This window comes from Scomber japonicus, chromosome 15, assembly GCF_027409825.1.
Source record: "Scomber japonicus isolate fScoJap1 chromosome 15, fScoJap1.pri, whole genome shotgun sequence".
Lineage (NCBI taxonomy): Eukaryota > Metazoa > Chordata > Actinopteri > Scombriformes > Scombridae > Scomber > Scomber japonicus.
In genome coordinates this window covers 13,247,680-13,265,495 of record NC_070592.1, presented here as the reverse complement: position 1 = coordinate 13,265,495, position 17,816 = coordinate 13,247,680, and the positions used below count along the sequence as shown (strand labels likewise).

The window sequence follows — 17,816 nt, the reverse complement described above, 5'->3', positions numbered from 1 at the left end:
GGCAATACAAGGTAACAAGGTACTGTAGCAGCGCAACAACAGAGATGATAGAAGTCAAACAAATGAGTCAGATACTGTGGTCTTTTACAACAATTAAATACAATTTATTTATTTAACAGAGTTTAAAATAAATGGACAGACAGCACTTCAATGTATCTATCTACAATGTTCACAGTAAGAAGTTATACAAAAAAAAGGTCATCTGGACTGAAATGTAAATTATGACAAAGAGAAACAGCAGCATCTATACAAACAATGCAGAAGTATGTGAGAGGGTCATTGTTATTAAATTTGAAACCATTTAACACAAAATAGAATATTTAATGTGCTGAGGCAGCACTTAGCAGTGAGGATAGTAATTTAAAGTATGATATCAACTAGCCTCTACCTCTAAATAAAGCCTCTAATGAGTATTTACCAACATAACTAAAAGAAATGAAGTCAAAAGTCTAAAGTATGAAATAGCATCATAACCCTTAACTCTTAATTCTATTCACCCCACTCTACTGTCAGAGAAATATATTAAGTTAAATCATAAATCATACTGACAAAGCTAACTGCATGCTCGTCGTTGGCAATGTGGTGCAAAGCATTCAGGAATTTGACCGCTGAACTCTCATACTTAGGATTCTGGTGGAGCAGGCTGAGTATGAAGAAGTGCTGAGACGATCAACACCAAGTGATTATTTGTACATTTATCCAAGTGTATGTGTAACAGACTTTTTTTGATTTGTTTTACAATAATAGAACAGTTTTTAATCTCGAACCACCTTTTCCATTGACCTGTTGAACCATCTTATTTTAGATTCTGCATGGGGAAGAAGTGAAGATGGAAAACTTGACAACACAGAGAATTTTATAGAAGTCTTGCTCCTGCCACTGTATCTTCAAGACTTGCTGTTAAAGTACACACTCCACATGTGCGTGTCTTTGTATATCGACTAAGAAGTTGGGTAAAGCTCTTTGGATTGCACGGCTCTTTCCTGTTTTCATTTTTAGGACCCTATCACTGGATCCCAATTTGAATTTCCTCTTACCTTCCTTGTTTAGAGTATGTTTTGTGCGAAAGCCAGAGCCGGTATGCACAACAGCCTCAAGAATAACTATGAGGTTCTAACTAAAGACCTTTGTCACCATGAAGTCTGTTAAACTACTGCAGATCTACATTTGACACACTGGTAGGTGGATAAATACATATTTACAAAGTTTTTTTTAAACTTCTTGTCACTCCTTTAGTTGTGACTCCATTCAGGACTTGATTTCGATGACTTTGATGAACGGGAGGGCCTTGTTGCTGTGTGACGTAGGTGTGAGTGGTTTACTGTGTGGAGAAGAAAAGTAAAAATTGGAAAATGAGTGTCATAATCTGAGCGTAAAAAATGTGCATATTATAATCATATGAGAAAAATTAGTTAAGTGGAAGTTTGGCAGTAAGTGCTTACCTATAAACAACTTCTGGCTTGTTCTCCTTGGATGTCAGCTCCGGTGTGTCTTGGCCGGCCAGGAAGTACTCCATGTGGTGATGCATTTCTCTGTTCTACAGAAAGAAACAACAGGATATAGTCACATACAGGATGCAGTTCCTAATGCAGTATAGCTTTTCACCTTTTAGTCTTCATGGAAAATGAGTTTTAGCTTGAGCAAAAACTGGATTTTACATAATTTTAAACAAATAATATATTATAAATAAATAAATGTTAGCAATCATAAATCTAAGTAGAAACAAGCCTTTAGTGGAGTCATTCATATTTTAGTGGCAGTGATATGAGTCTGCTGACCTCAGCTTCCAGGAAAGCCACCTTCTCCTCCAGATCCCTGATGACTCGATCTCTCTCTTGGATGACCGTTCGGGAGTTCTGCAGCTGTATTTTAGAGAAAACAAACACACGCATACAAACAATGTGACACGCTCAAGAGAAACACGGCTCACTTTTCTAAACAGGAGCAGATGCATCATCACTTATTCATGACCAGTAAGTTTCTGTTTCACCACAGCTTTCCGCTTGGCTCCATTCGCTCATATCAATTATCCTTAATGTGTCTGCCTCCTCAAAATCTAATTTCCTCATTAATGGCTTCCTGTGCATTTCTGGGCACCGCTGAGATCATTTGCATTGTGTGGGAGCGTGTTTGTTCACTTTGCACGGCTAGACAAAAGGCTTGTGTGTGTAAATACCTGTTCAATCATGTGGCGAACTTTCCTCTGCTGACACTTTAACATGTCGTCCAGGTGATGAATCTTTTCCTTCAAGATGGCAAGCTCCTTTTCCAGCTCTGCACACCTGCAAACACACACAGACACTGTATATGAGAGCTGAATGATACAGTGAATATGTAATAGAAGTGAGGTGTATATTAAATGGTGCTACTACTACTAGAGGCTACTCATTTTATTCATATTAGATGATACAAATTGAACTGAATTGATGAATTTGAGGATATTGGCAGGGTTCCTAAAAACAAAGAGTGGGTGAGGTTTGCTTATTAAAGATGCAGTGTGTAGATAATATCCCATTAGTTGCAATCTGGAACCTCACCAGTAGATGTCTCTAAATCGTGCACACTGCATATTTAAATAATATACTTTGTACTCTTGATACTTATACTTTTCATTAAGATTTGGCTCGCTAAAAACAAAGCAAACTCACTAGTTCACATAACGATAACATAAGTTTTTCTCATCTTACCTCTCCCCGTCCTCCTGCCCTCCCTCCTTGTCTGCTTTAAGCTGCAGCAGCTCTGCCTCCCCTGCCACCATCTTCTTTTTGAGGATGCCGCTCTCGACCTCCATGCTTCCCAGCAGCTGCTGCAGCTCCTCCACCTGCTGACCTCTCTCCTCCGACTGCTCTTCCACTACCTGCAGCCGCTCCGACTGCTCAGCAAGAAGGATGCGGTACTCATTGGACTCCATCTGCAAGGGGAGCCACAGAGTGAGGACTGCTTTCAGACTTTCTATTGTATTTGGTGGTGATATATGCAGTGCTAAAGGTTAATTACAATTTGGGTCTCGTTTTCATAATTTTGGATATGGTTACATATCACCAACAATGAACAAAGGAACCACCTTATTTTGATGAAAAACAGAAAACGCCCCAAATTTCTGCAATAATCCCACATTGCACTGTGACTACATGAAGTTAAATTGGCGTTTTCACTTATTTTGCACTCTTTTCTGTTTTTTCAAATGACCACCACTGAGTTAAAGTCTTTGTAAAGACGAGTTTGACGTCAGATAAATCTTCAGAAGCTGGTAACTTCATTTCAAACATTAAACATGACATTTTATTTTTTAATTACAAGTCAACAAGATCCATTCTCATTGTCTTGTCTGAACTAAAAAAACTGTATTGCTCCACAAACTCCAATTAGAGCTATTGGTCATGATGTCATCATTTGAAAGTAAGGGACCATCCAAAAAACTAAAAAAACAACTATTCAGTGCTCAAAATATTAGAACATAAATTGTTTGTATTGTGATTTTTAAATTTCCTAATAAGACTTTGTCTTAAGACTGAATGGGTGTTTGACATCTCCCTCAGTCGTTGATTAGTTTTTACACCCCTAAAACACTATGACATCACCAGCACCCTCCTGACTAATGGTCAAATTAGCTGTGTGGGTGCACAAGGCCTTTAAGAGATCTATTAACTTCTCTTGTCAGTGTTAACTGTTTGATACTGGAGATGCTTGCATAGTAATATCTGCTTGATGCCCAAATGAATAATAATCTGAATAATATGGGTTTTTTTCCAAGGACAAGGATTTATGATTAACAAAATACCTGGGAAACAAAATAGGGTTATATAATGCTGTTGGTGCCATTAACACTATAAAGATAAAGTAGACCTCACTAATCAAGTGATGGAGTGTCTGTAAAATGTAGCTCGTCACTACAGGGAGCAAAGATCCAAACAGTGAAGGATTACAGGATGATCAATGAGATCCTAAGATAACACTGACAGATAATGAGGGCGATTAAAGGACCCAGAGAGCAGTAGAGAAGGAGTGAGTCACAGGAAGCGTGTCATGTTACTCATCTGACACACAGACCTGCAGTCTCTCCCTCTCCTCCTGATGCCTCTTCTCCATCTCCTTCAGCTGCTCGTACAGTCGCTTGGTCACCTCCCTGAGCCTCTCACTCTCCTCCTGATTATCCTCGACCTGAGAGGGCAGACAGACAGAAAGTGACATGCTCAGTTAAGCTTAATCTGGCAAACCACTTGAACCTAATGGCAAGGCAGGTACTAATAAATAAGATAAGACAGGCTACTCACAGACTATTTGCTACGGTTGTTAGAACTGGCTTGAGGTAACAAAAGCATTTAAGTTGGCAGTCAAGGGGCTACATTTTTGTTTAATTGTGCAAAGGTAATCTTTTATTTCATGGCTGACTCTGAAATGGGTAAAATACTTTTTTTGGCACTGGCAGACAAACCGCGCACTCTGCAACAGTGCCGTATAATCTGACTGATCACTTAGAACAGAAGGCAGTGTAAAGTGACCCCGGCTTAACTACATACCACACACACAGGTCACTGGGTATGTATAACTACAATACACACATCTCCCCTCCCCGCTCTGACACTACTTCCTTGGTAGACGATGGTGTTACTTTACAGGAGGCATTATGATGTGCTGAGTCTCAAATAATGCATGGGAAACGGGATATTTAACTGTGTGTGTGTGTGTGTGTGTGTGTGTGTGTGCGCGTGTGTGTGTGTGTGTGTGTGTGTGCGTGTGCGTTTCTGTTTAAACACTATTAGTCAGAATGAAAGTGAACCCTTGCCCTATTTATGTGGTAAGCTTTAATATCAGTCTGAGAGCCTGACACCCTTTTCCTTACAAACAGCATGCAGCTGGCTGGCGTGCTTGTGAAACAGCTGGAGGGCCAGACTGATTCCAGTATGAATTTAATGCTTACCATTTAAATATTAATTTGAATGTATTCAAATTGGTTTCACTGAAACTGAAATCGGCTTCTGTAGACACAATGCAGACATTTCTCATGGTTCATTCATATTAAATGGATGAATAATAAAATGATTTAAAAAAACACAGCAAACACATTTCTGAAGATATTAGAGAAGGGTGAGTTATGATTTGCTTACATGAGTGTCGGTCTCGATGATAATAGTGTTGCCATTGGTGACAGCTGTTAGGCCGTTGGGCCTGTTGACTCTGTAGCCATTGGCGGGATACTAAACAAGGCAAGGCAAGGAAGTTTTATTTATATAGCGCATTTCATACACAATAGCAACTCAATGTGCTTTACATAAAACAGAAAAACATGCAATTTGAGAAACATTAAAACATACAATTAACCCCACACCCCACACAAGATTTTTTATAACTTTAACAACATATGCATCAAATCTAGAAGAAAATGCTGCATGTAAATAAAGAAACAAATTCACCAGTTGGGTTACACATACACAAGTTTTGGGGGTATTATATTTTATATTATATTATTTACAATAAAAGAACCATAGAAACTTGTTTAACTTAATTTCATTTCATCATCGTTGGAAGGTGGAAGTGGTCATTGTTTGCTAACTGGTTTACACCCACAAACTTCTGTTATCTAACTTCTGTTTTCTGTTGCTTGCCCAAAGAATTATTTATCTAAGGCATGTTTAACTTTAATGTAGGGTACCTTGTTGTTATTGCTGCTCTGTCTGGCAGCCATCTGCTCTCTAAGAGTCTTCAGACAATACCTCACCTGTAAGTAAAAAAACACGCATTCAAAACATGTTGTAAAGAAAATGCCACAAAGCCCTTCTTGAACCTCGCCACTCGGGTCTAGACATTATCCACACACACACGCACACACACACACACACACACACACACACACACACACACACACACACACACACACAGAGTAATGTTCTCCACTAGCTGCTGAATGCTGAGTCATTGTCAATATGTAGTTAGAGGGAAATATAGCTCATCCCTGCTTGTTACACACTCACCTCCTGGATCTGGGAAACCTCGTCTGTAAGCATCTTTACACTTTCCTCTGGACGGTTTTCAAGGTAAACCTGGATACCAAGAAAGCAAACTGTGTTAGTTCAGGTGAGCATGTAGGGGCTCGACCTGTATACGGCTATATAGATAAACAAAATGACACAAAACAAGCCCACTTACCTTGATGACTTCAACTTTTTCTTCAGTGGGAGTGATGAGTTCAAGTGTTTCTTCCTGCTTTTCTGGTTTCTGTGGCAGCACTACGGCAATGCTGCTCTCCTACATTCAGTAAAAAAAAAAAGTTTGATAAGCGTTTCATCCTGTACTTCTTCTTTTCATTCATGAAGAAATATAATATCCCTTTCTGGTTTTGTACCTTGCTGTTGTGCCGCTCCGATGTGCCCGACTGCTCCTGTCGAGTGAGTCTAAGCTGCCTGCATCTGTCCTGAAAGAGACAGAGAGCAAAAAAGGAAATGACTAAATGGAGTGATGATGATTATGAGAAAACATGCCTGAACCAGTAAAAAGAAAGGAAAGGGTCTCAAAATGAAAGTCACAAGTGACAGAGAGAGGGCGGAGCAGTGAGAGAGGGGGTGGGTGGTTGTGGGGATTTAGCCATAAAACTTCCTTTGAGTTAGGATGCCACACACTCAGACTGTAACACTTGGCAACCAACAATGAGGAGACATTTCCACTGTATCCTCGGGACCACGTCAGGTGATTATGACCAAACATTCCACTCCAGTCAATGGAGAAATGAAACCAGTCCTGTCCAGTGTAGCCAAAAATACTTTACACCCAAAATATCCGTCTGCTAAATCAATCTCCTAGGAAACCAAAACAAAATAATGTGGGAGTTCTCTTTCATGTTTCACAGAGAAAATAGTTTGAGTCAGCAGCAACAAACACAGACCAATTCTAGACATATCCAGATGGTCTGATTTATTTTTGGCTCTGAGCTTGAAGGTCTATTCTGTTCTGTTGTGTTGGTATATGTATTCACCTCTATTCTTTTTTCTTCCAGTAGACTTTTATACACCTGCACCTGCCTTTAAATGTGCCCTTTGTTGGATCCTGACTTCTTTATAACTCTATTGTGTGCTTCATAATAAGCTGTTTTAAATTGGGCGCCAGTTTCTCGTGAATCACTTGTTTCCTGATAACTGAGATATTTTGGAAAAAAAACCCTCATGACCGCAGGCTTTCAGTGGAAGTGCATAGTACTCTGTGGTGGTTCCAGATGTTACATCACATCCTAATACAGTGTAACTGTTACTGACCTTCTTCACAACGTAGAACGTATTGTTGGCATTTAAACATTATTTAGTATAAACTTTCTTGAACTGTAAAACAATAGATAATAGGCATAATAATATCTCATTTTAAAAAACAAAGGAAGATTACAATTGAGCTTATAGACACTCAAACAATAAAAATGTTCACAGAAGCTAACAAATACTTGCTTTGAACATATAATCCTCCATGGCTGCACCCATTCTGAAGTTATGGTTCCAGAGAAATTATGTTACCCTTTATATGACCGCACAATAAAAACAAAGGATTTGACCTGCTGACAAATGATATCTATTACAAGAAGACAAAAGTCCATGTGCTGCTAAATTGTCCAACACAGCTGATTTTTATCTTATCTCTAACCTGAGTCATGTTGAATCTTTGCGTCAATGAGCTGTTATATGTATGTGTGCGTGCATGTAATAAACTAGAGCTCTTAACAGTGTACAGAAGCCCCCAGCATACATGAGCTAAAGAATGAATCAGTCAGTCATTATTTGAGAGAAATACATTTACACCTTTAAGCTTTTTTACTTTGAGGTGTTGCTTTGAGTGAGATTGTCAGTGGCCTTAATTACCCTTATTAGGGCGTTGACAAAGGTTAATTATCACAGCTGCACAAATAGTTCATAATTTAACCGCCAAAAAAAAAAGAACATGGACAAAAAGTTCTGTAAATGTTTTGATGTAATAATATTACCATCTATGTTTATTTTGTTTGTAGTTTATAACAAGTTTGTAACAGTCTATAATAAATACCTGCTAAAACAGGAGGAGAGAAGCTTGTACATGACTTTAACATTCCATGTTTACTTGTTTTTCTTCTTTAGGATATGGCTTTAGTCATAAAAATGTCTTTCCCAGACCCGGCTTTTTATTTTCTGTCAAAGAAGTATTTTTACAAGTTTCACAGCCAGGTGTGATCCTCATGCCAGAAAACCAGATGTTTTTCCCCCCAGTCTTAAAACATTTGATGTCATCTTTTTATATTCACATCTTTGAAGTACTGGCTGCTAAGTAATATCATCCTGTTTGGTCAATGTCAACCACTAAACTGAGGAAACATTTTGACATCTTTTTTTTTTTTTTTTTCCTTGGCCCACTACCACACCCCCCCTCCCCCCACTACCACCCCCACACTTTTGGAGGACAACTTTATTTACAGAACTAATAAAGTCAAACAACATAAACAACATAAACATTTTGACATCTAACACAGTAACAGCTCAGCAGTGTTCCTGCTGCACACTTCATAAATCCACTTTACACACCTTTAATTGCTTGTGGGGTGAATGACACCTGTGGGTCCAGTGCAGGAATCATAATGATGCGGTGACACATTCTCTACATACCACAACATGTCGTCCACTTTAAGTGTTAAGACGCTGTTGCATAATAACTTCAAAGGTATGCAAATGATTTGGTGAAATGGCATGCAAACTTACAAAGAAGACTATGAGAAAGCAAACTGTCTCCCAACCAGAATTTTGGAATTGTTCCCTTTAAGTTTATTATTATGTAATTTTCCACATTGATAGGCGGAACATCAGAGACAAATGTGTGTTCTTTCAGCCACTCCTTAGCTGTTAATTATCCGGCTTCCAGGGAACACCGCAGTCATGAGTCAGTTGGTAAGATGTGGTAATATTAAATAGACTAACAAACTGATTAAAAGGTCTATGTCTTAACTCAGCACTACAGAAACATCCTGGAGAAAAGCTCTGAACTCACAACTACAACCTGTTTGCACTCTGTCAAAAGACTTTTAACAAACTTCATGTAAGATCTATGCAAATTAAGGCAGAATGAAAGATGTGCAGAACAACAACATTGTTTGTATCATTTTGTTCAACATTGACAATAATTACACAAATTCTTGTGCAGCTGAGTAATGCGGAGAGGTCAAAAGCTAAGCAAATACTGTTATATTCTGCTGGAGTGAATTTTATCATTGGATAAGATGATTAATTTACTATTAAAAAAGTTGTTTCTTTATGTATGTATGTGTGTGTATGATCCATAGAATTACTTAAGCTGAAATATATCTCCATTGTACAGAGCATTGTATATAATTCCTAACAAATACGAAGAATATTACTGAAATAAATAAATAAATGGTGTAGAAGATATCATGCATGCTTTAAAATAGTTGTATTTTTGTGTGTTTTTGTGCTGCTGTGACATGTAAAAGAAACGTAATGAATGAAAATGGGGCAAACACTTAATGGTTTGAAAGACTGTGTGTGAACATGCCTAATGTAAGTCATGTAGACACAGTGATATATGGCTTAAAACAACAAAGAAGAGAAGCAACCCAGCGGGTGAAATGTGGGTAAAACATTTGTTTACAGATGAGAGCAACCAGCTCTCTGATTTGCCTGTCAAACATGAGCTAAATGGTTAAGCTTAGAATGTCAGGCCTTTGTATATAATTGTGCGTCTAAAAACCATCAGAGCTGAGGCAGGCCAACATTTGACTCTGTGATCTAAAAGAGTAACCGCTTGAGGGCTTCTCTCAGAGAGAGGTGAGGCAGACACACCCTTACACACAGATACACAATGTTCTGAGCTTCTCCACACGCTATTCTGTGTCTCTTTGGCAACCCACTCCAAAGACACGTTTACATTTCAGGCATTGGCATAAGCACAACTAGAATAGATTGCAAATAATTATTCATTTTAAATTATAGTTCTGATATTCAAAATCTACAAATGAATACATACCATAGTGTATGCTAAGTTAATTAAAGCTTCTTTATGTGCTGGTCCAGTGGGATAATCATCTGCTGAACAGCAAGAGCTACATTTTTCAAAAACTTCAAAAATATGAGAAACTGTAGCCTTCACTGACTCCTATATATGATTATATTATGAATGCTGAGCACCAGAGTGACGTCTCTTTATCATCTAAACGTGTCACTAAACTTAATGCATTATCACCTAAAAATGCTTGACATGCTCAGGTTGCAGTGGTCTATTAATGCAGAGGTCAAAACCACTGTATTAACTGTCAGTACATGATGCATGAATGATGTCATTAGTCACCACACCTACGAAAGGTGGTTATAAGTGTTAGTCCAAATAGCCTACGCATGTGATTGTGTTCCAAAGCAAAATTAAACAATTAATCACTGCATACTTTTTCAGTCCTGGCCTGTCCAACCCTTATAAAAGATGTTAAGTCCAGATTTAACAACCTTGCAGTTGAGTCAGAAGAGGCATTCAGTGAGGAAAAAAAGCAGGATGTTTTTTCAAGTAAACAGGTTACACTGTCATAGCAACTCCACTTAAAAAGCTCTTCTGCTTTGTTCTGGTTCTTATCTAGTCTTTCCTGCATGCTGACCACGTTTAACCAAAATGTTTCTGGGAACAAATTCACAAAGTGTCTTATCTTACCAGTGGCGCTAAACTTTTCTAGCAATAGTTTCCTTTTGCAAATCTGCTGAGTGACTGAGAGACTCCTACGATAAAAGAAAGGTGCCTCGTTGCTATGGATGACAACATGTTTTTGAATTGCTTTACTTACTATGTCTAAAGTGATTAGTTGACAGGCGATTGCTCTGTGTCAGTCAATGTGGAATCGTATCAGTTCAGGAGTGAGAAAAGCAACTGGATTGGATGAGATCATATCAAAAAATTCTATTCAAAACTATGGCTGCAAGGTTTCGTCCTGAGTTTCTGGATCTTTAAACTCATTTCATAATATACATTTGAAGACTTTAATAAAAAACAGCTATTATCTCTAATATCAACATCACCAATTATGTTGTGCTGATGTTCCTTTGCAGTTGATTGATTCTTGTTATGATAGATATGCATCTACGTAACACAGATTCTCATGAATGTGATAAGATCAATAGACAAACTTAAAGGTATGTCATGCATAACACAACAAAACTCAGCAGCATGAGTTAAAAAAAAAGAAAACTCTCACTGTAATTGTGTACAGTTAAATAAAACCTGCTCAGTTGCATACTACTCGGTTGAATGCAAACACTGCAAATGATCCATACTATTGGAGCCGTCATTAAACAGCATTGATTCACATCTTACTATTAATGTTACTGTGCAACCAGAGACCTACATGGTAAGCGTTCATCAAACAGAACGTATTATGATCACGACTGCTTTGCATTATTTCAAAGATCACTGCAAGCCACTATAGTGTGCTCACGTCATAAAAGTGTCTCCATAAGTCTGTTGTAACAAAGTGATTTCAAAATGACTTGACACTTATTACTGGTGTGAAACAGTTGTCACAGTGGTAAAACACAAAGGCTCAAACGAGGCGTTAAAAAAACATTCTGGTAAAAATTTGCCACTGGGGACACCTATTCAGATTTCTCTTCACAGATCAGCTCTTAAACTGAACAGCAACAGCAGCAGCCCCGGGGGAGACGCTGTTTACTGTCTCTGGTGTCTTGCTTTCACCAATCAATCACCAATCACACACTGGAGAAGAAACAAAAGGCATCACTGAAGCTGTTGTGCACATCTCCACTTTGTTGATCCTGCCTAGCACCATTAAAGAATTCAGAGTAGAGCACAACATAGATAATAAAGTACAGAATAAAGTACAGTAGGGATGCAATTATCAATATTTTTTATTATTGATTTATCTGCAGATTATTTCCTCAATTAGCTGATTATTTAATCTATGAAATGCCAGAAAATGGTGAAAAACTCTGTTCCAGTCCAGAAGTTTTCAGTTTATTGTTACATAAGACACAGATAGCAGCAATCAAACAACTGGTATGGTTCTAAAGTAAAGGGATGTAAAACTGAGTAGAGAATAAGTACTAAATAACTGTCTAGTTCAGAGGTAGTTATAGCAGAGTAGAATACAGCAGATGACATAATATCTTCTTAACTCTGACTATCAGGTATTCAGAGCACATGAGGGCTGCAGCCAATATGAAAACAGCCAGTTACAAATCTGCCCAGCATGACTCGGATATTCACAGATTTGGAGGTTACATCACTGCTTCACCTCGGCATCTAGGCTAGCAGAGCATCCTCATACGGTCAGTGACTTCACACAATCAATACAAGACAAATTGATTCTAGTTATGGAGCAGCACACTCCATTTACTGGTTTAGAGATGATATCACTGATGCACTCAGTGAGCACTCCAGCTAGGCTAAGCTGTAATTCAACACATAGTTGCTGCGACCACAAAATATTATGTGAAGATTCACAGAGACTGGATCACTGTTTGCACTAACACCAGTATCTAAATTCCTTTTTCAAGTAACAACAGCGTTCAAGAAGGAAAGTGTGACTTCCATCAATCTCTGAATGCTGTCAAAACACAGTTAGTTTTACCACCAAACAACATGACAACAAATGCAATGAATGATAAGAAATGCCATAAACACTTATAACAACATGGTAACTTAGCTTGTTGATATGGGTAAGTTTGTCCTTCCTTCTGAGTAATGTCAACAGTACAGTTATGTCTCATAAATACAACAAGAGCAAAAACAGTCACTGACAAACAGGAGATGTTTTAAGAAGTTTTACAGTTGCTTCCTGTCTGAAAAAAAATCAATGTTAATGTTTTCATCCAAGTGTTTCAAATCAAATATGATGAGGGTGAACTCATTCAAAATCATATTCAACTAAATGTTTTTCTTTGGTGCCTTGTCTGTTGTAGAAACCATGCTAAAGCAGGTACATTCAATCCAATGTCCTGTTTTGTATGTAGTATTTCCAACTATGTCTTAGTCTAGTATGACAGGGTATAAAACATACCCAAATTAATATAGCTAAACATTTAACAATTCAAAAAACAGACAAAACTACAACCACAAGTACCGTCATGTGCGTCACCCTCTACAAACCCAAATATAAACTCTTTACTTTTATCTCACAAAAGATCTTTCTGATATCTACCTGGGCAGATGAAGGTGTCCGGATCTCTTCCCGATAGCGATTTGGGAGCAGTGATCCAGACTGTCTGCTGTGTATGTGTGACTAAGTGTGTGGGAAGCCACGGCTGTCTTGCCTTACATGGCTGGGTGAGGCTGCAGTAGCTGCCCAACCCTTTTTCCTTGAGTTTGTTCTCCAGTCAGAAAGCTACAATGCCAGTCCAAGGAGGCACATAATTGTGAGCCTCTCCTGCAGGACTGCAATGACAAATACACAATGGAAAGAACTGGAAGGAACATTTCCACTGATTAGATTATCTTGTATACAGACCATCCTAGACAAATATGCTTGTTGATGGTGAATCTAATCAGCATTATGTTTTAGGGGCCATGTATTATCTTCATAGCCTGATGATCAGACTGAATTATCATTTTGTTTCCACATTTTATTTGAATTCTTGAAAAAAAATCTTGAAAAAGTTGGCCAGTGATTCAGAGGTCTAGCTATTATCTTTATCAAAGAGTCCAAAACACTGACAGTCCTGAGGTTAAACCTTCACCTTCATACTTACATGTAGCCTAAATGTATGTAAATGTCCGGTAAAAAAACTGTGGACAATAAGTCACCACTAGATACAACAGTGGAATGAGGAAGGTATCATTAATCTGCCACTGGGTGACAGCGGTTGGTAACAGCACTGTGAGGAATGTTTGGTGTGAGTTATGTAACAGAGATTAATGAAGCGTCTTTATATAACAGTCACAGGCACGCTGAGTGTGTGTAGTGTAAATAGAATTGTCCAAACAAAAGTCAGATGGCACGAAGTCCAAACATGTACAAGTCTGTGTGTGTTCAAGCGTCTATATCTAACTGTTTTTTATTGAACACCAAGAACAAAACAACCAATACAATTATTAGATCTCCAGTTATTATTGAGCATCAGTGCTTAAAGGTCAGGTTCACAATCTTTTGAGCCTCTCTTAAAACAACAGATAGGTAAACACAGATAGATAAAGTGAACATTCAACAATGAAATGAACACAATCCACATCCTGTGTTTTGAGCAAAAATGTATGTAAAAGTTTATCTTAAGAGAAATGAAGCTGGAGCCATCTCAATTAGCCAAATCAAATTCAATTTAAGTCCTCCACAGTTAGTCTTTTCAGTAACAGATTCCTTCCTTCTTCTTTGTTTTCCTGTTTAGCTGTGGTGGAAGGATCATAATGAAGAGGGACTTTGGCACTAAAAGAAGTAAATTGGAATGATATTGACTTTATTTGACTGATTTAGATGACTGTAGCTTCATATTAGCTTCAAGGAAACTTTTAATTTGTTTTAATCACTTTGAAACTGCTTTTTTGGTCCAACCAAAACCTAGAGATATTCAATTTAAAATAATATAAAATACAGGTAAAAGCCAAATCTTTGACTTTTGACTTTACTTATTTATTTTTCTGTTGATCTTTTAATAGTTTAGGCAGTAATACATTGTGATCTTATGACATTGTATCTAACAAACAGTACACCTTACAGTTTTCTTTTACACCACAGCAGGTATGTACTGAACCGTCAGGCTTTCTTGTCCTTTTGTTTTGTGAAAACACACAAAAACAACATGCCAGTGTCACATGTAAGCCATGCATGTAGAGTCAGCGGGAAAAAAACCTCCACAACAATCCAGCTAAGCTATGTTAATAATATCCTTGCATGAACTGTTTTTGCACTGTAACTGTTTTATCCCAGAATACTCTCACGCCATCACAGCATACAGCTCAAGTTAAATGCCTCTTGACCAGGATCAGGAAAAAACGATTTAACTCCTAAATGTGCTTAAGTTGAATGAAATGGGTTTCCCAGTGGAAGTAGCAAATTGTGAGGTTTGGAGAGCAGAATTCAAAAGAGGTCAAAGCTGACAGTGAGGTCACAGGACTCACAGAGAAAACAACATATTCCTCTAAAGCCAGTGACCAAAAATGCCCCTCAGCCATCTTAAAGTCAAACAAACAAAAAAACAATTTGATTGAGACAAGCAGTTATTTAGTGTTGACGTCTGAAACAACACCAAAACCCACCCACATGTTCATAATAACAAAAACTACCCTTCTAAATTGCAAAGCGAGGCAAAGGTCTTAAAATACCAGTGAAGTTCACCATTAATCATTCATTCTTTCATGTGTTATCCCCACTGGAGCCTATCAAAGTTGGCAGCACAGCCAGAACTCAATTTGCAACATGAGTGCATTTGTCTGGGCATGACTATGTATTCCTCCACTCCCTGCCAGATATCTGTATAAATAAATGATCTGTTCATTCCTGCTACCATTCTGACACAAGCATGATGCCATTATGGGAGTGGGACATAACACTTAGCTCAATGATTTAGGCAAGGAAGGTTTGCACTGTAACATTTAACCTCTCTTTTGTCACTCTGGCAATTGTCTATTACACTATGATACCTAAAAGGCAGTGTATAATGAAAACACTCACTGTGACCACTGCAACCACCTACAAAAGAGCAGGTTTGGCACAAACTGGATCACATGTTACAGAGTCAGATAAATATTACTGTAATAAGACCTGTAAACAAGTTGAAAGTGACAGGAAGATATTTCCACAGTAAAATAACAAAACCTTCTGGTAACCAAAGACCCAAAGCATGAAAACAATGATGTGCTTCTAAAGAAAAATCGTTAGCATTCTTCTAGCTCTCGCCAAACAAGTCCTGGCAACTTTGTTAATGAGTTCTTCGGAACTACTATCATAGAAAGCTTTGATACATTCTGGAATGGGAGATCAATTGTTTTCTCATTCAACAGAATTAAATCACTAAAGTTCTAGAAAGGTTTAGAACTTCACAAGTATCTTTAAGCAATGAAATTATGGCTTCAGGGTATAATTACTTCATACTTGATAATGATGTTTCAAGTAGAGCAGACTATCCCACTTGTTTCAACATTTCCTAATAACAAGTATTACTGTGAAAGAGCAACTGCTGTGGTAGACTGGCTTTTCTTTTCTGTGTAAACACAGTAAAAATGATGTGATATGAGTTTTCACACTATTTTTTACGAAGGTAAAAAGCATGTAAGAGTTCCAGTGAAAGTGTCATGTACACAGTGACTCAGACATTCATTGTATAGAGAAGTTAATGATAAACGTACCGCAAGTGACGTTCACAGTCTTATACGACTTATACAACAACATGGGTATTTTAAGGATAAGGATAAGGATAAATTTACACACACACACACACACACACACACACACACACACACACATATACATACACGCACATACGCACATATACATATATATATACACATATACACATACATACAATAATAAAAACGATAAACTAAATAAAAAGGACAGTGTAAGTGCAATTACAACATAAAATTTAAAAAAAACGAATATATAATTATAGCTTTAGGGCTGCAATTTACTTTTATTTTAATTATTATTTAATATTATCATTAGATCATTTGATAAATAACGCATTAGAAAACAGTGAACGTGCATCAGAGAGTCATAATTGACCTTATTTGTAGTTGCAGGTGTCCTGTCAACAGTTTTACAGATGTCTCTTTAAGATGTAGTACCGTGAGTGACCACTGGGACACAGTGACTGCAAGGCTGAGCAGCCCTAATGCATTCATGATGAGCACAACCAGAGACAGTTCAGAAAGTTATCTTATATAGCTCAAATTGACGTTGGATCACGTGGAGACTCGACGTGTGAATGTAAAGCACAAGCGAACTAATTTTGCTTTTATAAATGTGCTTTTTTCTCTCTCAATATGTTGACGTCATGTGATTTGTGAGTGTTTTTGCTGCAGGTGTAATTTAATCCCGTCCCACAGGGCATGCCATTTTAATAAGGAGTTTCACTTTCATATACTTAAATAGAAAAACGAGCATATGTTAAATAATTAAACATTTAAGGTATACCTGGCTACGGGTTTATGTTGTTTAAACCAGGACAGTCCAGAACTAGCCAATCAAGAGTATCTGTCCCAGCGGTCAAACACCGCAGGAAATACGAAGTGGGGTTAAATTAGGCTACCAGAAGTGTACTGAGTACCATACACAATTCACTTTAGGTGAAAATAGTTTTTCTAGTTTTATTCATCACTCACGTTACTTCTGTTGTCTTCCTCCTGTCCATTTTCCACCGTCCGTGTCACTCCACCACTCATCTTCTCAGAGGACAGCGAAGAAACCAATACATAAAAATAAAAACGAGAGATTAGCTGTCGAATTTTTCTGAGAGAGAAATCCTCTCTACTAGTCAGAACACCTTCAATCTCCACATGGCAAACAAAAAAACCCAGAGAAGGTCTCCCTCTCTCTCTCTCTCTCTCTCTCTCTGTCTCTCTCTCTGTCTCTCAGGTAGTAAAGTTGAACCCTGCGGGTCTTCAACATGCCTGCACCTCATTTGAATGGAATGTCGTGAAGTATAAATCAGGATGTAGGAAGTTGTTGCAGATATTTTATACTATTTTATACTCATACTATTTATACTTATACTCTGTTTAATCTATTGTATCTTGCTTTTATTCTTGCTTTTATCATTTTCATATCTTACTAAGACATACAACTTCACCACCCTATTCATTTATGTCTGATTTATATATAAATCATATACAATGACACTTTTAAGATGAATATAATCCACAAGTGATCT

General features: G+C 37.7%; 2 protein-coding genes across 2 annotated transcripts in view; one reads left to right on the top strand and one right to left on the bottom strand.

Annotated features, from left to right (window-relative positions):
* Positions 1–17,816, top strand: part of LOC128374725 (protein C1orf43 homolog) — a 76,175-nt gene that overhangs the window by 3,609 nt on the left and 54,750 nt on the right. The window lies entirely within an intron of this gene.
* Positions 86–17,434, bottom strand: tuft1b (tuftelin 1b). The gene is made up of 12 exons (XM_053334984.1): positions 17,269–17,434; positions 6,344–6,412; positions 6,148–6,246; positions 5,973–6,041; positions 5,654–5,719; positions 5,109–5,198; positions 4,051–4,161; positions 2,688–2,911; positions 2,177–2,282; positions 1,779–1,862; positions 1,443–1,537; positions 86–1,321 (listed from the first exon to the last, which is right to left on the bottom strand). Exons 1-12 carry the CDS (start codon positions 17,326–17,328, stop codon positions 1,249–1,251), a joined length of 1,146 nt encoding a protein of 381 aa, XP_053190959.1. The 5' UTR covers positions 17,329–17,434; the 3' UTR covers positions 86–1,248.

Bases quoted from the DNA above. Each gene is read 5' to 3' on its own strand.
- tuft1b (XM_053334984.1), bottom strand. From the start codon at position 17,328: ATGAGTGGTGGAGTGACACGGACGGTGGAAAATGGACAGGAGGAAGAC. The intron at 4,162-5,108 runs GTAAGCAAATCA...CTGCCCTCTCAG, and splicing joins TCATCGAGACCGACACTCAT to GTCGAGGATAATCAGGAGGA. The intron at 1,538-1,778 runs GTCAGCAGACTC...TTCTTTCTGTAG, and splicing joins TGGCTTTCCTGGAAGCTGAG to AACAGAGAAATGCATCACCA.